The sequence below is a fragment of the Talpa occidentalis genome, unplaced genomic scaffold, assembly GCF_014898055.3.
Source record: "Talpa occidentalis isolate TD23 unplaced genomic scaffold, MPIMG_talOcc4v2.1 talOcc4.3, whole genome shotgun sequence".
NCBI classification, from domain to species: Eukaryota; Metazoa; Chordata; class Mammalia; order Eulipotyphla; family Talpidae; genus Talpa; species Talpa occidentalis.
The window spans coordinates 107,060,838-107,087,616 of NW_023603184.1; the positions used below are offsets into that span (position 1 = coordinate 107,060,838).

Genomic DNA, 26,779 nt, shown 5'->3' on the forward strand with positions numbered 1-26,779 from the left:
GTGTTCCTTCAGATACCAGTTTGGGAAATATTAGCTTGCCTAGAGTTTCTCAATCCTAGCTCCATAAAATAGAGTCATCTGGGAGCTGTGAAAAATACACCAGTGCCAATTCCACTTCTTTTCAATTGGTCTGGGAGATGCTTTGAAGCCACTGGTATTGCTTTGAAAGGCTCCCCTTCTCTCAGAGAGTTTAATGTCCAGCTGGGGCTGAGAACTTCTGACCTAGGCCTACCACCTGTGTCCCAATTATCCTTTCTCTAGGGTATAGAGCCATCGTAGGAGAAAAAAAATTCCTCCAAAGCTCTGATGTGTGTCAGAGAAAGAAATTTCCTCTGGGGTCAGATGTGATCACCAACTGATCTTGGTTTTAGCTGACAAGTTGACTTGCTGTTTTCACACTCATTTCTTATCATGCTTCCTTCTCCTTGATTGTTGGCATTTCAGTGGGAAGGCTCAGGCTGCCTACAATTCCCAAAACCTGCCAATACGACTATGTGCGTAGTTGCTCTTCACAAAAGGTGGTGAGAACCTCCACTGTAAGTAACCCTTCTAAGACTTGCTCTACAACTATGGTAGCCTGTCTCCCACTTGAACCAATTGGCAATAGAAGTCCCTGAATGTCCATCATTAATGCAACTTACCTGGAAAATGAAAGCCAGGTTAGTGGTGTGGTAGTTGGAAGCTTGAAAAGTCTTGTTTAATTACATACTTCTAGTTCCAATGTGTACCCCATCTCTGAGACTGACTAGAGATTTACTGGAATAGAAACTTCATTTTTTTCCTCCTTAAATAAGGAAACACCATTTATGGATTGAACAAAACCAGAGAGAAAAACTGGGTAATTTTATGGACTCCTTTCAGAATCTGCTAAACAAACAGAATTTTCCATCCTTTTCATTTAAGGGCATAGTAAATAGAGAAAAGTCATTTAATATCTCTTGGGCATCTATAGTGTGCCAGGATAAATTCAGGTTCTTTCCATAGAGTCATCCCATTTAATCTTCACACAAGCCCATGGTGGTGGTTCCCATCACCCACCTTTCTGACTGTGGAAAGGAGGGATCAAATGGGGTAAAGCATGGGCTACGGGAAATGTGAAGGAGAGTGGGACTTGAACCCAGGTCCGGTGAGGGTGAAGCTAACACTAGACTTGGGTGAACTGTCCCCCTGCCTCTGCAGTGCCCACCAGGAGAAACAGGCTGACACACCAGCCTGACCTGCATGGTATGTGTAGAGCTCAGGAAAGCTCTAGGTTTTTCATCCTTCCTGCATTTTGACTCTCAGTTTACTCTGTCTCATTTCCAAAATGGTATCTGAATCTCAAACTCATTTTCTTTTCACTGTTCTACTCTATGCTTTGAAACAGAAGTGTTAATGTTGTTGGGAAAGGCAGCAATCCTGCTTCTGGGGGTCCTATTTCAGTATTCAAGCCATACCTAGATATGCTGGCAAGCCATACCTAGTCTCTTTGGAGACTCTCGGAGCTCAGCAATAGACCTGGATTCAAATCTTCTTGTGATCTACTAGCTCTGTGACCTTGGGTGAGGGACTTTATCTCTTAGCCCCCATCTCTTCATCCATAAAATGAGGTAATAACCATACCAGTCTTAAAGACATTGCTGAACAATATAACCTCGGTCCCCTGAGTTTAGCTTCCATCAGATGTAAACATGCAAATATTTAAACCTAAATCAAAATGCTCCACAACCTCATCATTTGTAAAAGTCAGGCAGATTCATAACTTTTGTGTCATTTATTGATTACATTAATTCAGCCATCCGTTTACTGCTTAGTCACTCAACAAATATTTATTGAACACCTACCATGTGCCAGACATGGTATTAGGTGCTGGAGATACTGCAGTTTTCAAGTAATTTGGAGTCTACTGAAGGTAAATTTGACTCTATATTGTTAATACCCACTAGAAATACATAGAAATGATACACTCTAATTGATTGTTAGCTAAGAATTAACATGCATGTAGTAGTACTGGATCTACAGTTAACATGTTTCCCTTTGTTAATTATAATTACAATTAACTAGTTAATTTCCAGCCTGACAAATTGGAAAAGCAGACAGCACCTCCCCTCAGCTGCTGCCCAAGTACAATCTCTTAGGTGCATCCTCAGGGAGGAGTTTACACCGAGTGGGCTCTTACAATCAACTGCTTGCTCTGTGTTAGGCTTAAGTGCTTAAACCTATGACAAGATATGTATGGGCTCCTGACATTGAAGCATTTAGTTTGTTTTTAATTATTGATAGTGTACGTCCTCCCATCATAAAACCTGAAGTGACCGAGGCCAGGTCTTCAGCAAGGATTGGGTGTCATGAGTTGAAGAATTTATGATTCCCTTGTCTGGTTCACAGCACATTCTTTCCAAAGCATTCCTTCACTGTTTTGATTTCACACATGCACTCAGTCAACATTAATTTTCTTTCCTGCAGGAACAAGGAAAGAGTAAAAACAGAAAGAAGGCTGCCTGTTTTCCTCTATGGATTAACTGGGACCATTAGGAGGAGAAATTAGAGCAGTTGGGTGACACCATCTACAAAGCCTGGGTAATCTTGCCTTGTCCCTTGGCTCACTCCTTGGCTTTTAGTGGAGGTGAGATCAGCCTGAGGAGTGGGGGGAACTTTTTAAGAGCAAGATAATTCACAAAGTCAGATATTGATTAAGTAACCTATAGGATTTACTTTACATTTAAAATATCCACGGATGCTTGAAATCCTACCTTTAGCAGAGGTAGTCTTGCTTCAACACCAAAAGCCCTTATTTATTTCCCACTGAGGCACCCTACTCAGCAGCACTGCCTTTGACCAAGCAGATAAGATGGGGCCAAGACTGAATTTTTACGCATCCTATGACACTGCAGAGAAAATTGCCTGCTGGTCATGGAGCTATTCTTTAACATTTGATTTTCATCTGGAGAGAAGAAACCTTGTGCTTTATATGGTCTAGTTAAACACCGTATGTGCCACTCAGAGGTATCTGTGTCTAAACGCCTTGCCTCTGCTTTTTCCAGTGCCTCATCTTGATGTTCATAGTTGAAGCCCATCCGCAATGTCCTCCTTTCTGGCTGACAGCGAGAGAGCCAATAAAATACCTTTTCCTGTTGCTGGGTGACTGCAAATATTTTGAAAACATGTCCCATAAATGCACCAGCTTAAAATGCCATTGGCTGGATGGGTGATCTGTGAGATGCTGATGCTTTAGGTTGGCAGAAGAGTGACAGGTGGGAATAGCTATGCAAATATATTACTGGCCTGATGTTCCACTGGAGAGGAAAACTATTTCAAGGCTGAGTGACAACTATAACATACCCTGTTAGAAGAAAAATAAATCTCCCTGAGTCTACATTTAAGCATCTGAAGAACAGTTAGAGGAATACTGCAGGGAAAAAAAAAAAAACTCAAGGTTGCCTTATCCTTAAATACCTTGTTTTCTATGATCTGATTAGCAGTTCTACCTGTCCTAGTTTTACACGGCTTTTATAGATAGGTGTTGATACATTTTAAAGTCTAAACTTATTCCAGAAAATAATTTTAAATAATGTCAAGCAGGTCTGATAAAATTTTCTTTGTCTCCTTGTCTCCAGCGCCCCCTCTTTGACCTTTCTCCCCTGACCTTCAAGTCCAAAAATCTGCAGCCACAGGATGTGGTCAGTGTCAGGGACAGCACTTGCTGCCTTTTATCTCACTCTGTCCACTTAAAATATTTGCATTCTGGTGGGAGGATAAAGCAAAGTCTTGTCTAAACAGCTTCAGAATTCTCTCTGCAGCCAGAGAACTGTTTGGACACAAGTAACTGCTTTTGCTAACACTGGGGTTAACTGTTCATACACAAATCTGCCAAAGAGCCTCTAGGAAAGAATGTCCTTCTACTAATTGAATTCTAATGAGGCCAGGAAGTAGATTAGGAATTGAGATATTTCACTGTAAGCTTCAAACATGGGATATAGGGGCGTTTGGCTTATTTGATTTGCTCAATTCTCCAGTTAGGTCTTAATTAATTCAGAAGAAATAACTACTCTAGAGGAATCTGTGGATTATTGGTTGATCCAGCTGAAAGCGGTTTCCCTGGTTATACATCACAGCTGCCAGTGTTCAAGCACAATAATAGAAAGATGCTGCTGTTATAACCTGAGGAGGTAGCTCTTAATGACAAGTTCCTGGGCTAATTTAATTGGCACATCTCTAGAAGTTATATTTAGTTGCCTTATAATATTTTGGTGAGATTTGATAGCCAAACCAGTGACCATCAGCGGGGTTAGCTGTAGAAATGAAAACACTGTGGATATACACAACATTCCTTTCAATAATGCAATCTAAACAAATCACATGGGAAATCAATTCAGCACACAGATAACTGGTGGGTGTCATCCAGTATCTGCAAATTATGAAAGGGCTGTCGTGAACATTTCTCCTGTGCTTTTCATCAGAGAGGGCATGGGCAGGTGTGACAGGTACTGAAAACCGCTCTCTGAAAGCTGTATGCAAGTACAGCTCACCCACTAAGGACAGCCAAGATACTGTTCACCAAGTACTCGCCTTTCTAGGGGAACCCAGTCTCTTCCACCACAACCTCCTTTCCACTTAGAAAAGGACCAATTCTCATATGACGACGCCCCTGTCACAGTTGATTGGTCCAGGATGGACCAATAAGAAAAGTCCCTGAAATTCTCCAAACTGTAATTTGGGAATGGTTCTTTCTAGAGGGAATGGTTCTTTCTAGAGAGAATGGTTCTTTCTGAGAGATGAGATAGTTAGGCCCTGACAGAGGTTATGTTTTCCTCTTTGTGAGGAAAGCCAGGCTACAGTGAGCACCCCTGGGGGGCAATGCAGCACTGAGCGGACTCTGAAAGATTTGGCCCTGGGTGGCACCAAATGCTTGCTGTGGTCACGGCAGGCAGCCAGCTCCCAGTGGTCAGGGGGCTCTGCCAGCTACAGAGGGCTTTTCAAAAGGGACACAATCCACAGGGTAGGCTTTCCTACTGGTGTGCACTGTATCCCCACTTGTAACCATTTCTGGGAGGAACTTTGAGCTTAGGTCTGTATGAAGAAGGAAGGAGATTTTACATCTGGGACTTTGCACCCTACTCCCTCTGCCTCCCCATGAATGAATCACTCTGCAGTGGAAGAAGGAGCTAATGTGAACAGAGAGCTGATCACGGCCCAGTGCAGACAGAGACATTCCTAACAATAGAATACTTGGACATTTTGTTTTTAAGGGGGTTATCTAAATAATCAGCCTTTGCTCTCTCACATAAGTCCCAGAGAACCAGAGGAAATCTATTTTCAAGGAGATCACTGATGGTTTGGAAGATATTTCAGGCAGAAGCATAAAGTTCCCCATGGTTTTAAAGGGCTAGCAGTTGCTATTCTTTTTCACATTGGAGAAATGCTCTCTCCTCTTTTATTTCTGAGTTCTAAGGCTTTCATGTTAGTGGTGAGGAGAAGAGTACAAAGTGTTCTTCCATAAAATCCTGCTTTAGTGTTTCATGGTGTTGTTTGACATATTTTAACCCAATAGTGAGAGGGGCTACCTATTCCTGCAGAAATCACCATAAAGTTTTGTTTTCACAGAATTCCTTTGTCTTTGGAAAGGCCCTCGATGGTTATATGTTAGGAAAATGAATCTAGCACAGAGAACAATGGGGTCATCCAGCAGAATTGTCTGGGTTTTACCTTCAGGAGAAAAACTGCTTTTAGGTCCCACAAACCCATCCCTTGAAGTTGATACTCCAGGATGTTGATTGCTGAGAAAGCACACCCACTCAAACATTGGGGCTGCATTGCCTTACAAACTATGTCACCCCCCAAATGAACCAAAAGCAAACAGAAATACCCTGAGCACAGCTTTGATCATGGAAGCACTGACAATCAGACCATGAGGGGAGGGCCAACCTAGGATGGGAAGACCCTAAAATGAAAAGATTCCTTCCATGTCATTTCAAAAGGGATTATTACATATTCGGCAAGCCTACCCATATTTTTAGTGCATGATTTTGTACTCTATAATTAAATGGGTATTTCTCTTTGTGCCTCAGTTTCATCATCTATAAAATAAGAAAAGGAATAGCTGGAGTTTCATGAGGATTAAATGAGTTAATATCAGTAAGACACAGAAAGTGGGGCTGACACATGGTAAAAATATTCATTAAATGGTTATTTTGCAGGGGAATCATGACAGAGCATATACAGGGTAGGAGAGTCCAAGGGAAGGAAACTGAGGCCTCAGAGTTGGCATTAGGTTACCTCCATCATCTGCCCGAGCCATAGCTCAGAGCTCAGCAGCTTTCTTTAATGGCTTCCGTTAACATTCAATGAATAAGATATATATACATATATATCTCCAACTATAACAGTATTACTCTTAGTGACCAGCAATATTCAAAAGCATGTGATGACTGGTATCGTGTTATCCCACAGGAAGCCTAGAAAATGTATTTTAAAGTCCAGCCAGCTGTAGATGCTTAACAACAAAATAGTTTTTAAGCCCGTTACCCTTGAGTAGATTGAAAAAAGCCTGCCTTTTTGTAAGTCCTCACCAGTCCCTCTCACACTTTCTCATTCCTGGGAGTGAGGATCTGATTACAGAACCTAAAAGGAACACCTGAAAGCCCAGTACCTTCTCCGGCAGCTGTGAGGCCCCCAACCTGGCAGCAGCCGGTAAAATCTATTTTGAGCTTGGAGCCCTTCTACACTGTAGCCTTGTATGTAAAAAGGTGTCCACAGTTTTCTGTTACCATGGGCTGTAACAGATTTTCTGTTTTTATTAAAATTCTGACTTGTTCACACCCTGCCCTTTTAGCCCCAACCAAATGTTTGAGGCCTTGGATGGAAGCATCAGCATTGTTACAAGACAATTTCTACAGCTATTCTCACTCGTAATGCTGAGTTTAATTCCTTGGCTTTATGCGTATGAGTGTCAAATTCAAAGACAGAAAAAGCCTGCACAGATTCTGCGTCAATGACTACATGCATTCTGGTGCCTTGTTAAGATGATGACTTTGTAAATTCCAAGGAAACAAAAAGCACCCGAAATCGAGTTACTGTTCCACGATCATCACAGTGTTCCTGGGAAGAGGAAGAAAAGGCATGCCTGATAGTCGTAGCAGCTCCCGTCGTGGAAGTATTTGAAGGGAGAGGGCACCGCCATTCCGTTGAGGCCAGGTCCTGTAGCGTGCATGCAGCAACACACACAGTAATAAATATAATTGATGGCACTCTGACCTGCTCCCCTCCAGATGCCCACCACACCACCTCAATAACGCTGCCGCTCCACAGTGCCTCTCTGCCACCCACTGGCTGACTCACTGGGATGCAGCCAGCGAGAGGGCTTTACCCAGGCTTTGTTGATAAGGTTTAAACCAGAAGGGAGATTTCCCGGTCCTTCCACCTCATGCCTGGGCAAACGAATAAACTGCCTGTGTCACTAACATATTCCAGGTCATGCACACACACAAACATTATTATATCTTGAAATTACTTTCAAATTGCTACCTTTCAGGTTTTAACCATTTTCCTAGAAACGGAGCTTGGCAAATCCTTACGTGGAGCAAGGATGGCACCCAGTGGCCAAAGTGTTTCATCTCAAATCTTGTTTTCTCAGATTTTCCATTGCTTTTCTCTTTTGGAGAAAATGAATTGCCATAAGATCTTTTTTTAAAGCTAGTGTTGAAACTCCAAGTCATTTGACCATTCCTTTAAACTAAAAGACACGTATGCACGTGCCCCCCCCCCCCCCACACAGCCATGGAGACAGAGTTCAGAGGTTCATTCAGAATAATAAACTTTAAAAATCCTTTCGAATTTACCTGGATAGGCTTATGTTAAAATCACCATATTTGAGATGCAGATTACTATCCACCATGTCCCTAAAAGCATGCATCACTATAGGAAATATTAGACAAGTAAAAACCCAGTCTCACATTCTTCACTTCATATCTTCCCCCCAAATAGTCTCTAGTTCGTAAGTTCTCATGCCTTATACATAAGACTTTATCTCCTGACAAGTGCTTTATCATGAAACTGATGTTCACAATCTCATAGCCTTGTTATCTTTCTTACAAGGTACTTGGCAGGCCTGCAGAGCACAGGATAATGAAGTGGGACTGCTCTTTTTCCTTTGAGCTTTCCAGATGTCGAGAGATTTCTATACAGCGAGATAGCCAATCAGACTGTAAGGAAGACAGGCCAGATGTCAGAATAATGAATCATATACCCTCTTGCTAAGAATGATGCGGTATCTCCATAATGTTTGCTGTTTCCAATTTCTTTACTCTCTAAGCAGTCTCAAACCCCAGGGCAAGAAGTCAGGATAGCACAGCCGCAATGCAAAACAAAACAAAACAACAATGAAAACCCCACAGCATTATACATTGATGGTTCAAAGAGTATCATGAAAGTTCTCGTTTTAAATGTCAATGTTAAATTCAGCCCAAAATTCTGTTTTTCTCAGACTTCATTTTCATTTCATTTTTTTTTTCATTTTTGCACAATGTATGCATTTTCATCTTGGTTATAGTCCCCATACAATTCCCACCCCACCCCTCTTGCATTTTTCATTTTTTTGACTCCCAAATGCAAAACGCCATGAAAATTCCAAAAGTAATAGATGAATAAAAGAAATGACATCAGGGTAAATTTCTATAATATTGCTCACATTTTCCTATTTAGTGACGTGAGTAGCACGGTCCACAGGTCCAAATAAAAGGGGGAGAAAAATTCAAATCCAAATATACCCATTTTCCTTGTTGGTTCTTGATGTAAGATGAAGATGTGCTAATCCTGCCCTCACCAAGAGGTTGTAAAGCTCAAGTCAGATAGCGAGTGTGAAAAGGTTTTTATACACTGCAAAGTCCTATTATTTAAGGAGTTATTATTTAAACATTTATAGGTAGCATTAGTATATAGTTTTTATACTAATGAGATTAAGACTCTTGTCTCACTAAAAATAATCACTTATCTTCCTCACGAGTATTATTGTATTATATCACCCTTCAAATGTAATATAACATGATGGGCTTTGGAAATCCCTTATAATATGTAATTAAATCAAGCTGAGCCACATCTTCCACCAAATACCCACATTCTTAAACAGCTGAAATTTAAAGCTTTGGGTATTCAGAAATTACAAGGACCCCAAGACGTTTTGTCAACTTTATTTTGCTTTGTGCTTATTTTCCCCTTCCCTCCTAGAGATAAATTTTATAGGCTCATAAAATTATAGCATTTTATAGCTGGAAATGCCTTTGTTTTGCAGATGAGAAAGCTTGAAACCTAGAAATTTTAAATGAACCATGAGGATCTGGAGGCTGCTTTGTCTGTTTATGTTTGCTGCCTCTTGTCTTTCTGTGTCCTTGTCCTAGGAAGACTATTTCAAGGAGCAGCTCTGGCTACTGAGCCTGCAGAGAGCCCTTAGGTCAAACATTGCCTCCTAACTGTGTATTTCACATGGCACCTTGGGACCAACAGTCATGATTCATGCACATCGTTATGCTTCTGGATGGACCCATTTCCAACTGAGAAAAAACATGCAGAGCCATCAAAGCAGTACATGAGCTTGAAAACAAGAGAAGGAACAGATTCCAGGGCTGTACAAACCAAAAAAGAATTAGAAAGGCATCCTGAGATTCAAGAAAAGAAAAGATTTTAAAATGTAGTCAGCACAGTGGTAGTAGGAACATACATGAAGAATTATATTTAATATTAAAGAAATTGCTGATTCAACTAAGAATTAATAGCCAGGGCCTTTGCTCACAGAGGGAAGGAGATACTGTCCTCACTGCATACTTCAAAGAGAATATCCTAAACAAAGAGAACAAGGCAACCGCTTCATTTTCATGTAGTTTAGGCTTTAGCAGAAACTAACAACTGAGAATATAAAATGAGGGATTAAGACAAAATTTTTAGAGACTTCAATTGTCACAAATTCCTGCTTCAAAATTCTGCTCATGTGTTATAACTTCCTCTGCCATTAGAATTGCAAACAGTTCCATAAATTTGGTTGCTTGGTAGAAATTTCTCCAGTAGCCAGGTGCAAGGCATGGCTTTAGATGATATAAGGGTTAGAAAAATGAGTAAGACAAGGAGCGCCTCCTAACAACGCTCCCAGTTTAACCAGGTGACTAGACAGGCTCAAGGATTTACCGAGCCAGACACAAATTAAGGACAAGAACAGACCAGCAAAGGAGCGGGTGCCTCTTGCCTGAGGGACAGTTGGAAAGACTTCAAGGAGAGGAGAGCAATGAGCAGGGTTAGATGGATATTAAGACTTTAAGTACGCAGAGATAAGAACAGAGATGGCGGGCCTCCCTGGTGGCGCAAGGGGTTGAGTGCAGTGCTGTGAAGCTGTCCCCAGCCTCTGCAATGTGAGTTCAAGCCCCGCCAGGGAGCTACCCACATGGCACAGCAGACCTCTTCTGCCTCACCCGCTGCTCCCCTCAGCAGTGAACTTTGGTCTATCTGCCTGTTCTGTTCCCCACTCTGTCTCTGGTGGATCCTCTCACCCCCCACATCTCTGGCCTGTACCCCAGTTCTTGTAGTCATAAATAAATAAATCTTTTTTTTAAAAAAAAAAAAGAACAGGGATGACAAGAAACCCAGGGAAGGGCAGAGAATAGACAGAAATGGTCAGACAGAAAGGTGGGTGAGTAGGAGCAGGGGAAACACACTGAAAAGTAAACCAGACTTTAGAGTTCAGAGCAGCTGTAATGTCCAATACGAGGACTCAAAGCAATGGAATCCAGAGGTTTATGGATACTAAGTTTCCTGAGAAGGAAACCAGGGCCATCAGAAGGTGCTCATAATGTGGCTGCTGTGTGCAGGGTTGACTGTGCGCGGGACAAGAGACAGGCTGGGAGACAAGCTGGGGCCACTCAGGGCTGGTGTCTGCATGAGGAGAGTGAGGACCCCAACCAGTGGTGACTGAAATAAAGGTGAGAGCCGTTCTGAGCCTGATGGAGTGGACAGCATGTGAGGATGAGGAGTGCAAGGACTGTGCTGATACCCAGAGCAGCGTCTGGAGAGGGGGTTGCAGGGGTTTGCAGCTTCTGAGGTTACTGAAGACCAGAGAAAGGGCCAAACATAATGATTGCTAGAGCAGGCCCAGATAATGGAGATAAGGGTATAAGGTATCCATTTATTTATGGCTATATCCTCCCTTGTCTCCCAGTTCCACATCCAGAGTGACAGGAGATGCTAACTGGAGGACGCCAGAAAGAAGGGGGAGAGGTACAGTCCCAGATGACCTAGTGTTCTGGAAGAGCCTCACATCTGTGGCTTTTACAGTCCCTTCACCGTTCAGCGGTCAGGGTTCTAACTGGATTACACACCCATCACCCTCCATTTCTGTTTTCAGGGCTCACTGCTCTGAAACCAAAAGAGGTGCCTTTTCTTTCACTCCCTCAGGCTTAGACTCCCTGGACCTCAAGGAATACAGTGACTTCAATTGTGTTATGTGTGGAAGCAAAAGCCTGGGAGAAAGCCTCCCAGACACCTCCTTCTTCCCAGGGAAAGGAGACATTCAATGTGACCTCCTGGAGAAGTGACAAGTAGTGGCTATTTAAGTTGATATGAGAGGAGGTCAGGGTCACCACAGGATGTATTTGGGGCGGGGAACCTGAAGAGCCATCATCCTCACAGCCACGCAGTTCAGCAGTAGGAAAGGCCAGCCTGGACTCGCAGCTCTGGTTCCCCTCCCTCCACCCTCCTCCCCAGGATTTTTAATACTTAAGAGTGACAAAGTACACTCATCCATTTTCTGATGTGGCATTTGATTAAGACACAATTCATAAAGAGAACGTCATTGAACTAGGCGGACATTTGAACACAAAGCACTCCATATATTTATGGCTCTGTCCTAAGCAGGGCAGGCCACCCAGCTCACTCTGCTGCCTTAGAGCAGATGATGCCCTTTGGGGTGCTGAGTCAGCTGTTCCCCTGCAGTCAATTTCCTCCTGAAGGTTCAATAACTTTCCCTGACAAGAAAAGAAATCTCAGATATTAAGCTTGGTATAAATACCATCTTAAGTCAAAACATCCCCCTCAATTCAAGAGTCAGGGAGCATGGGGGAGACAGAATAGACTAGGTATAAGATGATACCCAAATTCTATTTAGACTGCTGTGAGAGCATCTCTGAAACAACCTCATAATAAGCTGAGGTGAACTGGAAAGTCTCTGGTTATTGAAATATCTAGAGGTAGCATTTCGGGATGGTGATAGGGCTGAGGCTATAGAGAAAGGAGTGGAAGCCCCTGTTCCCTCTTTGGCACCTCCAGGTCCTCGATTAATTCCACCTCCCACCCTCAGTGTGGAGGTGCCTCTGTGGGGTACCCAGCCTGCTTTGCAAGATAGGAGCTGGAAGGTGCTCCCTACTAACTGGGGAAGTCAAGCTTGGGCCACCCAGTGCCCTGCCCTCCACAGTTGAGGTATCATCTGGTTTGGGTAAATATCAGTGTAACACACTATGTGGATATAGTGTACTTTTCCTCTGTAAGAAGCAGCTGTGGCCATTGGACTCTTCCAGGGCTTTGGAGGTGAAGTGGGCAGGGCAGTGGCCAACACGTGTGGGGCTTCGTGGCCACAAAATAAGGAGCGCCCTCTAGAAGTTCAACTATTAAAAGACATCTTCATAATTGCACTTAGGCAGCCAAGTTTGGATGAGTTTCTGTTCCCTTGCATAGGACCTATGACAGACATAACTACCAGCAAAACCATAAGGGTGATGCTGAGGGAAGACGCTTCTTACTATAACACTTGAATATTTTGTGAATCAAACAATTTTCTCAAACTTAATTAGTTAAAAAAAGGCAAGCCTTGTACATCACAGTCTATTGCTCAGCCTGTCTTCTATCATCTATCTCAGGGGAGGCCTGATTTTGAATATGTAAAGGCCAGGAATGCCTATTATTTAGTACTTTGTTTATTTACTTTACAGATATTAATTTGTAACCCAGCCATTAACATCGAAAACTTGAAATATGCAAGAGGTAGCCCAAACCTATATACCCAACATGAGTTATTGAAACTTAATTACTGAGGCAGTTAAGCTGTGCTATAGACGAGTTCATCTCTGATTGCAGCTATAACCCATGCAGTTTGCAATTGAAAGAAGGGATGATAGAAGGCGGCAATATAGCATGAGAACATCCATGAGTTGATTTTAATTGGTAAACTGACATATATACTGGTAACTGTTTGGTCTGTCCACTGCATTGGAATCCAAGGAAAGTGAGTAAAATTACAGGAGCATATAATTGGTGTACTAAACTCATTTTCTTATGTTATCACAGCTGGCATCTTCAGGTTATTAAAAGCCTTTAAACCAGTCATCTTCAAAGAGATCTAATTGTCAATATGGTCTTTATACATTTTTCCTGTTAGAACAGAGCAGAAGAGATATAAACAGGCACTAAAACCTGCACAAATTTTCTAGGCACACCTTTTTTATTTCAAGTTCATGGAAGATCAGTAAATGTTAATGAGGAAATAAACATCCTTTAGATTTCCTCATTTAAGGCATCAGGCAACCAAACCACAAAGGATGAGTTATGAACATTATAACCTGAATAAGACTTTTAAAAACTTAATTTATTAGTTCCAGGAAGTTCTGTGATCGTTTTTTATATTGAAGGCCCAATAAAAAGTGACTTTCCCTAGTATAAACGATATTATCAGAAACACAAAGAATAATCTTAGGTCCTGACATTCTTGGATGAGCAATTACAAGTTGTTTCACCTGCTTATTTTGGCTGTGCAATCCAGACGCATTTCTAGACAGGTTTTCATACTCTACCCATCATTCATCCATCCATCACCACACACCCTCCTCAAGGAGTCCCCAGCAAGAGAAATAGAATTAACAGAATAAAACAAAACAAAAAACTTTCTCCCCATCCTATGGCATTCTAAGATAGGAAAAGAAGTCCCCACACATGGAGAGGTATAAAATAGGAAGACAAGATAGTGTAGCTGAAATCTGTGTTTCTTTATGTCTCACCACCAAGAGTATGAATGGTAGCAGAGAATCATTAATGGTATGCATCACACTCTCATTTTATTTTCTGGAACCTTCAGTGTATACCTTCCTTGTCCTGAGAATGTGACCACTCGGCTACATTGATTCATTACTGCAGCCTCTGCTGGTCATCCTGATAGGAAGGTGCCCTGCCTTGGCTCCATCAGTGATGCTTCCTTCCATGGGACAGCTGCTTTCTGTTGAGTGCTACTGACATTCTGGAAGCCTTGTGCTTTGGGGGGAATTTAATGCACTGAAGCCTTAGTATGAAGCCATACTAATGTTCATGATTCCTTTTGTGTACACTCATGTTCTCAGGTGAGAACACAAAGTTGTCTGAGGCTTCAGTAAGTCACAAATCCATGGGACATGCTGAACTTGGAATCATCCAAACACTAAGGTCTGTGGCCTCAGCCTCTACTACAAAGATTTCTTGTTCAGAAGGTCTCTTGGCCTCTCATGTAAACAGAGTGCATTTCACTGGTCTTCCAGATATATCTGAAACTCAGATGTGGTGCAGCTTAGACTACAACTGGAATCTGTCCTATGTGCTTATACATTTGACCTCCAGAAACTTTTCTGCACCAGTTGATGAAATAATTTTTTTACCCAAAGTTTGGCTTAATCTCTGAATTATTGATCACTAACTTAGTCCTACTTGAACGCAACCCAGTATATTGAGTCTCAGTAAACTCTGATTCCAGATTTCAAATCACTGCACATAATATTTTTTTATTTTTTGCTATCTCAGTTAAAAAAGTACTACAGGTAGCATGATTCCCTCTATTTGGATGCAAGCATGGCTTGTATAAGCAGTCAAGACAAAGTATTCAAGTACTGCTATTTAGTTACAATGTTAGGAACCCTTTATTGCACATGGAACTTAGCATGGAATTTCAGTAAATACTTCTTCATGTCTCAGTGCAGAATTATTTTAAGTCCACTATACTTTAATATTATTGCTGCAGTTATAAGACATTGGTTACCAATGATGATAATGTTTTAGTTACTTTATATATCAAAAAAAAAATCATTAGGTAAAAATTATCTACTATATCTCAATTACATTGCAAGAAGATAATATCTTTCAGGATAAAATCTGGAATAAGAGAGTTAAGCTAGTAATCTTGATAATTTTAAGATGAAATAACCCTTTGTTCTCAAATTTAAATGCTTCATATTTTTAGTATGTTTATGAGCTAAAATAGAAAAACACAGCAAAATTCAAAGACAAAAGGACTTTCCTTATTTTAAACAATGAATAAAGCCTGAACACAGGGCAAAACCTTTAGGGAGTAGATAGCTATTGGTTTTTGGCCTACCGTAGACCTACGATGGGCCTACTATCTGGTCCACTATAATTCTGAGCAGGTGTCATCAAACAGCTCTTGCCATCACATTCATTTCATTGTGAGTCTAGCTGTCTCTCTCCCTGCCAGTCTCTCTCTTTTAGAAATGATAGTAATTCTAATAACAGTAAAGAAAATATATAAAACAGTAAAAATATTTATGGAAAGTTATTTCGTTTAATGCAATTTCTAGGTAACTGAACTTTATTAAAGTTAAAAAGCCTTACATTTTTTGATGGATTTATTTCTAAAATTTATACAAATCATAAAATATTTGTATATTTGTATATTTGCATGATTTATAACTTTTCTTAATGAATAATTGTTTTGAGTTCTAGAACACTGATACTTTTGGGATTCATTCATTCATGCATCTAACAAATACTTAGTGAGTGCTATGCTCCAAGAACTCCAAGAACTTACTAGTTTTAAAAAGCAGAAGAACTAGAAAAATGAACAAGTTTGGATTCGTCATGCTTCCTGTCTTTATTAGTGTTACTGAACTCTAGTGATCTGATTCAATTACCAATCTCAAAGGTCTCTGGCATTTTTCCTGGGAAGACTAATATATCTATGTGCCAATGAACCTTAGAAGAGTAGCCACCATTGTTATTACTTACAAATTATGCAACAGAATACATCTTTCTTATGGTCATGATAGCCTACCTGACAATTCTCTGAGCCTCCAACCCTCAAAAACTTTAAGAGGCAGGTACCAAAACTTTCAAAAGGGAGAAAAAATTAGGTTCTTTACAATCCCCTTTTTTTTTAACCATTGCTCTTTCTACAAAGAGAGCAAGAATTCTGAGCTGCCTTTATGGAGATGGTAGCAAAAGGACTAAGACTCATTTATAGACTCATCAGACATTAGAGCTGGAAAGAGGCCATGGTGGGCCACTGGGAAGCATGGTGGCTAAGACTTCCAGTTCTAGGACCAGATTGTCTGGCTATACCCCGTATATTCATTTGACCTTGGTCTATACTCAACATGTCTGTGCCTCAGTTTACACATCTGTAAAATAGTCTGTACCTCACAAGATTATGAAGATCAAATGAATTAATATAGGTAAAAAATTATTTGTATTATGCCTGGTCCATAAAAAGCACTTGGCAAGTATTAGCTATTATTATGCTTGATTTCTTCACTTGTTTTCACAGATAAAGATAGAACCCCTAAGAATTCAGTGAACAGAAAGAGGTGAAATCAAAACTTAAACAAGGTATTCTAATTCTGACTACATTTTTATGTATTTTTTAATATCCTGCTTAAAGTGTACATATACTTTTTATATACACTTCACAAATGGAAGAAATAAATACTGCATCATTTAAATTATTATGAAGGGACTGCTGTTCAGGTATATATCAGACTCCTTCCTGTTTAAAACAGAAAAATCAAGCACACAATTGCCTTGTGCTAGTCCCACAACATCCACCAGGCAGGACTCTTTCTACAGTGGCAAGTGACAAAGAACCAGGAAGCCATGTAAAGTTTAATTTTACGCACCAGCAAGGCAACTGTTTTCTCCCTTACCTTAAACTTGTCAACTTCAGTTTTTGAACAGGTTGCATGGTATGAGAGCACCTGAATCAGAAGGAAAAGAAAGAACTTCAATAACCAAATATGACTCTATTTTCTGACATTCTCCTGGCTTAAAAAAATAAATAAATTTTGCTTCTGTATATCACATTGATATAACTGCAGATTTTAATGTACAAGAAATTTCCAAAAACCATGACACAGACTGTCAGTGTGTGACAGTGGTATTGTGCAGTTACAGTGGAATCTGTTGTCATGCTGAATGGAATGACAACATGTATTAAAAGCTAAATAGCTCAGGGCCTCCTCGGTGGCAGAGTGGGTTGAGTGCAGTGCTGTGAAGCTGTCCACAGTCTCCGCAGCACGAGTTCAATTCCTGGCCGGCTGGGGAGCTGCCCATATGGCATGGCAGACCTCTCCTGTCTCTCTCACTGCTCCCCTCAGCAGTGCTTTCGGTCGTCTGCCTGTTCTGCTCCCCACTCTGTCTCTGGTGAATCCTCTCACCCTCCCACGCCTCTGGCCTGTACCCCAGCTCTTGTATAAATAAATAAAATCTTTTTTTAAAAAAAGCTAAATAGCTCATCTCAATTTTTATAGGTAGTTATTTATTTTATCAATGGACTGCAATGAGACTCAAGCCCACTATTTCCAAATGAGGCGAATATTTGTCCTGTAAGATCCCCTGGAACATGAATAAAAATGCAGTGTGTGTGTGTGCTGGCACATACCACAGGTTACTTGCTGACTCAACTTCCATCATGATCTATTCTCATTTGCCTACTTTTATTACATAGGAAAGATTACATTGTTATGCTCAGCCATCTTCTACTTTTATTGTAAGAAGATTCTATATCCCTGCCCTATTGACATCAGCCTTAATATGTGGCTTGCTTTGGCCAATGGAATGTAGGGCAAAGTGGCAGATGCCCCTCCTGCGCAGGCTGGAGCTGTCATGTGAAGCTGCTACCTCCCTTTTTTCCATCTCTACCATGGGGGGCAGGGGGGCTACGGCCCCAAGAGGGACTGCTCTTTCAGCCTGGGCTCCCAAATGACAAAGGAACTTTGAGCAGAGCTGCAGCTAACCCATACCTGATGGCAGGTCATGTGAGCAAGAGGTCACCCTTTCTGTTTATTGCCACACCAGCTCACTGACACAGGGATTTTGAAACACAAAATCCAAGTCACAGGCTCTCTGTGACTGGAGTGGTCACAGGGATGGCTGTATGACCCTGCTCTGGTCAATGTAAGTGGAAGTATTGAGGCTACTTCTTTCCTTTTCTTTCTCTCCCTCCCTGGAGAACAGCAGTAAGGCAACAAAATTGGGCACCTATGGGGTGACAATCAAGTATGAATGATCATTTCATTCATAGCAGACAAAAGAAATATGAGTCTGCTCCAGATTTCTAGTTATAGGGGACAAATACTCATTTGTTTAAGTCAGTGTTGGTATACCATGCAAACCTCAAACAATAAATCTGGGAACGGCTAAATCCCTATTTACCTACCAACTTCAGAGAATCTAAGTCAGTATTTGGCTCTGAAAAGCAACTTATTTAATTTTGTTAAACTCAGCATTTCCCAAATCTAATTAGGCACAGAACTTTCTTTCAGATGATATATTAAGCTAGTAACATTCCAACCTATTAAATGAGAACTTTGAGAAAAGCTGACCCAAGGCCTGCACCGTGTGTGACAGAAGCAGGGCCCTGCGGAGCAGCGTCCATGGCTGTCAGAACCCAGCGTAGGATGTGGGGCGCCACTTCCCGGCTCTGGGAGTTTGGGCAAGTGACTCCTTCTCTTTAGGTCTCATGTGAAAATGGTATATTAATAATAATAATAATAATAATAATAAACAGGTATCTACTGTTTAACATCAGTAATCTATTCTTGAAAACAGAGGTTCCACCTGAAAATGCCAAGAGTACTTTCACTATGTTTTTTAAAGATTTATTTATTTATGCATACCAGAACTGGGGCGGGGGGGGGGGGGGGGGGCAGTAAGAGGATTCACCAGAGACAAAGCAGGGAGCAGAACAGTCAGATCCACTGAAATACACTGCTGAGGGGAGCAGTGGGCGAGACAGGAGAGGTCGGCTGCACCATGTGTGTCACCTTCCAGGCCGGGGATTGTACTCGTGCTGCAGTGGCTGTGGATTGCTTCATAGTGCTGTGTCTTAACCCCTTGAGCCACCAGGAAGGTCCCTGTTTTCACTATTTTTAACTGAAAAAATTAGAGTGTATTATAAGACCTACAGCCACTTCCTAAAATTTAAAAATAGAGTAAATTCCTGGGTGTGTATTAAACAAAAAATGATATTAGACTATAAATTGCTTTAAGTGTTACATTCTGATCTCAACCAATATAGTTTTTACAGAACTGCTTTATATTCAGTACTATCTTCTCTTCCATTGTAAACACTTTAATACAGTCATATATATATTTTTCACCATTGTGTTTCAATAATTTCTTCACTTTGGAGGGCGACTCATTATCAATTACTAAGCAAAAATGAGAGCTAAATGCTAGAGGCATGTGACAAGACAATAGCACAAGTGGCCCTTCCCGGGCAAGTTCTCACTGAGATGCTCGTTGTTGTGAGGCTTCACTCTGGCTCTCAAAATGTCTGTACATGATTCTGGTGTTATTCAGGCCAATTCTAGCTGGAATATGAATCAAAACTTCATTTTGTTCAAAAAAATGCTTAAAATTTTGGGGACATAAATACGTATTTCCCCCAATATATGCAAAGGCATAAAAATGTTATATTGACATATGAATATGTTCTATGAAAATTGGTTATTCAAAAACTAGAGATTTTTCTACTAAGAAAATTCTGTGGTGTGGACCTTCACATCACTCCTAGGAAGATTAAATGTAATGATACATGTTGAATACCCAGCACACAAATAATCAACTTATATTTATTGTATTAATATTCAATTACAATCCTATCATATAAATATTTGGAGTATTATGTCATCATACTATATCTTCATTGTCTCATAGTTATTAATAGGTATTTTCAATGCAGAAACAACTGAATAGATTTTTGTTCTTTGGCTCAGTTTATTATGGTAACTTTAATTTGACTGTCATCTTATTAGAATTTCTAACTATTTACAAGTCTCTTTTTGCTTTCTATCTTCAAAATTTATTTACCTAAAAAAAAGTTCCACAAAAACTCAAATTGAAGTTCAAAATCTCTGCCAGCAGGTGGTGCTTAGCAAGGCTTCTAAGTGTAAGGCATACTTACTTACTCCCTTGTTTAAATCTACTGAACCCACTTCTTTACTATTTAAAAAGGAAAAACACTATTAACTCCTCTGACTTGAAATTATTTGTATCAGTGAAATAGATAATAAAGATTTGTTTATTACTGAGTTGTAGTTCTCTGTGTATTTTAGATATAAGTCCTCTGTCACTGAATGTTTTGCAAATATTATCTCTCAATCTGTGGCTTGTCTATTAATTTTCTTTTAACGAACAGAAGTTCCAAAAGGCAACTGTACCTGAGGGGAGTAATCCTACATTGTGAAGAAATAAACAAGGATGTTTGAAAAATAAATAATAGATAAAAATAAATAAATTTGATCAAGATTAATTTGCCATTTTGTTTATTGTTTCGTGTGTCCTTTCTAAGAAATTTTGGTGTATAGACTCTCAAGTTTGTGTCTACATCTTGTGCCATCTTGTAAAAACTTCATAGTCTCAACTTTTGTTATGGTCTATGATACATCTGAAATAATACTGGTATATAGAGTGAGATTAAGATTATATGAAATAAATGTCATGCTTACTTTTTAATAATTTTTAAATTTTAACCCTAGGAGTCCTTATGTCAAGAGGAATGCAGGGCCTCCCCTGGTGGCGCAGCGGTTGAGTGCTGGGTTGCGAAGCTGCCGGCAGCCTCTGCAGCGCTGGTTTGATCCCCAGCTGCCGGGCGAGGGTCCCACATGGCGCGCAGACCTCTCCTGCCGCCCGCTGCTCCCCTCAGCAGTGTACTTCGTCAGTCTGTTCCCCCCTCTGGCTCTGGTGAATTCTCTCACCCTCCCGTGCTTCTGACTGTACCCAGTGCTTGTATGAATAAATAAATAAATTAAAAAAAAAAAAAAAGAGGAATGCAGGCGAAAGAGTTATAGTGAAGCCATGTGAGAAAGAATTGACCCACCACTGCTAACACTGGAGATGGAAGCAGGCCTCTAGAAGCTGGCAAAAGTAAGGAAATAAACAGTCTCCTAGAGCTTCCAGAAGGAACAAAGCTCCACTCACACCTAGATTTTAACCCAGGGAGACCCATTGCAGACTTCTGACCTCCAGAACTTTAAGACAATAAATGTGTGTTTTCTTAATCCACTAAATTTGTGGTAATCTCTTACAGAAGTCATAGGAAACTAGTATTACAAATCTGTTTCTCTCCTAGTCTTCCCCAACTCCACAAATGACATGTCAACCAATCAATTATTGAATCAAACACCTGATTTTTCTCTCCTTTTTTCCCCCTCACATTAACTCCATTAGAAACAATGTCACTTTCACTCCTACATCTTTTTTTATTTAAATTTTATTTTTTATATTCACCATATAATTACAACCCCCTTATTTTGACCCAAGCCCTCCTTTCCCCGCCCCCCACCCCCTATAGACTGTCTCTGGTTCATAGTTGTTTGTTGATTTTGATATTTTCTTTCTTATAGTTATTCTTTTTCCTGGTCCCTTATTTAAGTTGTCTAGATTCCTGCTATGAGTGGGACCATCCGGTGTTTTTCTTTTTCTTTCTGGCTTATTTCTCTGAGCATGATTCCTTCCAGCTCCATCCATGTTGCTGCAAATTGCATGTGTTTATCTGTTTTGAATGCTGAGTAATATTCCATGGTGTATATGTACCACATCTTCTTGATCCAGTCATCTATTTTTGGGCATTTGGGTTATTTCCAAAGCTTAGCTATTGTAAATAGTTCTGCTATAAACATAGGGGTGCAGGTGCTCTTTGGAATTGATGTTTCTGTGTCCTTTGGGTAAATACCTAGGAGTGGAATTGCTGGATTACATGGAAGCTCTATGTTTTGTAGGTCCAGAAATCTCCACACAGCTCTCCATAGTGGTTGGACCAGTTTGCACTCCCACCAACAGTGCAGAAGAGTTCCTTTCTCTCCACAGCCTCGCCAACATTTGTTGTTGTTAGTTTTTTTAATATGTGCCATTCTCACTGGTGTAAGATGGTATCTCATGGTAGTTTTGATTTGCATTTCCCTGATTACAAGTGATGTTGAACATTTTTTCATATGCCTGTTGGCCATTTGCATTTCCCCTTCAGAGAAGTTTCTTTTTAGCTCTTCTGCCCATTTTTGGACTGGATTATTTTCTTTGTTGTTGAGTCTCATCAGCTCTTTGTAGGTTTTTGTGATCAGTCCTTTATCATTAGTGTTGTGTGCAAAAATGTTCTCCCAGTTGGTGGGGTTTCTCTTTGTTTTTGTTATTGTCTCTTTTGCTGTGCAGAAGCTCTTTAATTTGATGTAGTCCCAGCTGTTTATCTTTGCCTTCATTATCACTGCTTTGGGTGATGTGTATGTTTAAGAAGTATAAATCAGATTATTCCACTCCTCCAACTCCCCCTCTCCCCCATCAGCTGACAGTCATCAGTTGCATCCCATTGTACTTAGAATAAAATCTAAATCGCAGAGAGTGACTTAAGAGCCTGTACAAAATGGCCCTTGGCACTGTCTCAAAATGTTCTTTATGTTGTGTACTTTTCCTTTTACATACTCCACCCATATTCACCTCCCTTTGATTCTTCTAAACACCAAGCTCTTTTCTACCTTGGAAACTTCCTCACCCATATCACCTGGTTGCTATTTTTATCCTTCTGAAATTAGGTTAAATGTCACCTCTTCATTAAAGTCCTCTTTCATCACTTTGAGAAACCATCTTCCTCACCATGATGCTCTGAGTAAACAGACTATTTCCTTCACACCCTTTGTCAGAGTTGGAGTTACTTGTTAGCTTGTTCATCACCTGCCTCCTCACTAGACTGTAAGCATCTTAAAGGCAAAGATCAGACCTGCTTTTGGTCACTTATGTACATCCTGTCTCTGAGAGTGTCCCTGATACTTAGTTGGCATTCCATAAATAATTAGTGAATCAAGGAATATAAATTAAAATAATCTTAAAAGAAAAGACTCTCTTCATTCCCCAGATATTTCACTGCTTAGATTAGTAGTGTCCTGAATTGGTGCTTTTTCTTCAATGAATTTATAATAGTCTTAGAACCTAAACTGAGCACTATAGGTAGGTTGCCAAATTTAACAAATAAAAATACAGAACACCCAGTTAAATTTGACTTTCAGATCCACAAGGAATAATATTTTTAGTATAACTAATTCTGAAGTAATAACTAATTCTGAAGTATTACAATTATTAATTGTTGATCTGAAATTAAAAGTTAACTAAGCTTGTCTGTTCTTACCTGGCAGCCCTTCTTCCACTTTCTCCAAATTAAGAAGGTTGGAGCCAAATATGGAAAAATTCAAACCACATCCTAAAATTTTATGTTCCTCCCCCATTTCTATACTACAACATTTCCCAGCACCTTTTTTCTCCACAGTATTTAATTTGGCAAATCTACTGAAGGCTTAGAGTCTAGTACATTTTCAGCAATGCGAAATAACCTCATTAATCTAATACTTGTGACAAATCTATGGATGTCATTGGAGGAAATATAACAAAAGTAATCCTGATTACTTTTACTGTAGCCACTATTCAAAATGGAATTATTATTGTCATATACAATAAATTATTGTGAATATAAATTATTATGACCATATTTTAATGTTTATATATTTACATATAAATATTTATTATAAATGTTATAAATATGAATAAATAAGTATATAATTTTATATGGTATAGTGACATATATGGCACTAGCGACTAAAAATCAGGCAAATTTCTGTAGCTCAGAATAAAATTTATCAAATTAAAGAATTACATTTTTAAAATTACTATAGTCAAATCCTCTTGGAAAGTTAAAGATTCCTCTGTGATTCCTGATTATATTCACTTTATAAGCCTTCTTTAATTTGTATATTTCACATCAAACATCTCATTAAGAAATCATTTTTGGGTATAAAATGATTCGAATCTTTGAACAAATATGTTTTAGTTGAATGCATCAAAATAGCTATGAAGAAAGAAGCATTCATAAATCTTAATTACATAAATACTTTCTCTATGAGAAACATGGTTAAGTTGTGAGAGTTTAGCCATAATGCTTGTTAATTTTTTGACAGATAATAACATTTGTATTAAGCTTACATATAAGAGTAAACAACTGATCTACAGAACACTTGACAAATAGTCTATTTTCACAAGAAAAATTTTATACCAGATAAACTCCATGCTTCTATTAATTTAGAAGACACTTTAAAGTAAAAATTAGTGAGTCAGTTTCATTAGTAAGCTCTACTTAAGAAACCATTCTAGTTTCCCAAATAAGTCACTATTTGCAAAATCCTACCAACTTCAATTAACGTCTAGATTGAACCTGCTCCCAGCAAAACAAAGAGCAAGCTAAAGCAATTATCAGACCCATGAACGACAGTGCAAAGAAGTCATGTTTTTGTGTCGAGTTACCACAGCAGGAAAAGATGATTAACTATATCTCAAAAGAAAAAACAACAAGCAGAGCTATGAAATAGGAGAGTTGCATCTAGCCTTGCCTTCTGCCACATGCAGTTCAACAGCAGAGTCAAATGCTTGTCTTGCAATGTCAGCAACTGTCCCTGAGCTGTTGAAGGCAAATCACTCACATCAATAGCTTTAGATGTTAATTTATTGTGGATCTGAGCAGCTAGTTGCTCCAGAACTGAGAAATGGACCATTACAGACATAGACTGAGAGGAGAACAAATGTAAAGGACCACTTAACAGAAAGGAGGAACACAGACCTTGCTGAGAACCCAGACAGAAGAGGGCAGAAGAGGGCAACATGGATATTTACTTATATTGTTAGGGGGAAAAGGATGTCCTAAAGCTAATTCCTTTTATATCGGGGCTGCTCCGTAACAATATGTTTATAGTCCCAGTGGCAAAGTGGCACTTGAGGACACTTAATATAGGAGTTTAAATAAAGTGATCTGAAGTAAATTCTCAAATAATTTACATTGATGATCTCTAAAGAAATAAAGAAGCTTTGCCATCAGCTGTAGGCTTCCAGCCAAGAAAAAGGACAGTCCACAAGAAATGAAAAGCCAATTAACTTGGAATGACTTGACAGAAGTGCCATCTGACTCCAGGATGCCGGGATTTCCTCACAAGATGATGACAGGCTTCAAAGACACTGCAGCTAAATGAATGTGTAGAAAATGAGAAATTATCCATTTCTGCCATTAAATATTTAAGAAACTGCCCGATATTTCATGGATAACCAAAAAGGCAGTTTATATAACTACACCTGCATGTGATCTGTTATCATGACCTTGGGGATATATCTGTCCTAAAAATATTTTTAGAATCTAAAAAATAACCAAACTTTTTGAATTTGTAGAATAAAAAATGCTTGCTAAATTGGGGTGACTTTAAGATCAGCTGCTTTTTAATTCCTACATACAGAAAAGAAGCATCACACTTACAATTCATATCAAAGGATATCTACAGGGGAACTGCTAGTGTAAGTTCTTGTGATAGATATTTTGGCTCCTTTTTTCCCATTTTGGGAAAAAAGTTTTATTTGGGACTTCACTTCTATTTGGTTGTTGGTGGTTATATGGAGCTCTGTGCCAATAATGATTCCTGAGGCTTAAGGAGGAGCTCAACAGGAAGATGTGCTGTGATTGATTAATGATGTCTTCCACAGACTTGGGAGAGAAGAGTGGTGGATGTGCGCTTTGTATTTGCAATCACAGGATATATCTGAATATAAGGAACAACTACTGGGTCAAACTCATTCAGTTCAGAACTCTGGATGAAAGAGATGTAAAGATATATTTTCACAAAATCATAGATGTATACATTTAAATGATTAGAGATATACCTAAAATACAAATGTAATTTTAATTTTCAGTTTGGATGAGAGGGCTATGTAGGTTACCAGTTGGATGTTGGTATAAGCAAAGAAAGAGACAAAGTTTGTATAGGTCTTTTCTCAAATCCCAGTATGATTTTGCTTTGAGTAGCTTCTTTTAGAGGGTTAGGCATAGCTCCTTAGATTTTTTAATTTTACTTTTTGTTAATTTTACTTTTCATGATTAGATTTCTTTTCATATCTTAATGGTGATGAAAATGGAAATGCAAAATGTTATGGAATTGTCTTCAGTGAATAGCAGTTTAGAACCCTCTAGCGCATGAAAGCAATTTGGTCCAACACCTGCTTAAAATTTTATCATCATGTAAGCCAACTCTACTACATATTCTGAGCACAGAAAATCAGAATCATCCTTTGAAGAACCACTAAGTGTAGTGTCTTTCATCTAGGGGTCAGCAGTACTTGGTTTTGCTAACGTGGATTAACAGTTCGTAGAATATCTGCAGCACTTCTGAGGGCAGGCAACTTCCTGAGCATAGGGACTTTGGTGTCAGAATGCCCAAGTTCATAATCCTGGCTCCACTAGTCCTGTAAATGGCCTAATTACTTAACTTCCTCTTCCTCATCAGTAAAAGACAGGGAATTTGTGTACTTCCCATTTGCATTTCATTCACCAGAGCAAGCCTCCTGGTTTTAATTAATTTCATGGGAATGTGCAAGTGTAACCCCACTGCGGGTTCAGAGGGACGAATCAAAAATATTTGGCGATAAGCTCACACAACTGGTTAGGCAATCAAATAGCCAGCTATGTTAGAAATTGTGTTTGAAATCAGAGTAAATGAGTCCAACG

General features: G+C 39.6%; 1 protein-coding gene across 1 annotated transcript in view; it reads right to left on the reverse strand.

Annotated features, from left to right (window-relative positions):
• PDE11A (phosphodiesterase 11A) overlaps positions 1 to 26,779 on the reverse strand; it is a 327,412-nt gene that overhangs the window by 125,698 nt on the left and 174,935 nt on the right. Inside the window, exon 10 of the mRNA XM_037523614.2 lies at positions 16,905 to 16,955. Coding sequence (XP_037379511.1) covers positions 16,905 to 16,955 — 51 coding nt within the window. The remainder of the gene's footprint in view (positions 1 to 16,904; positions 16,956 to 26,779) is intronic.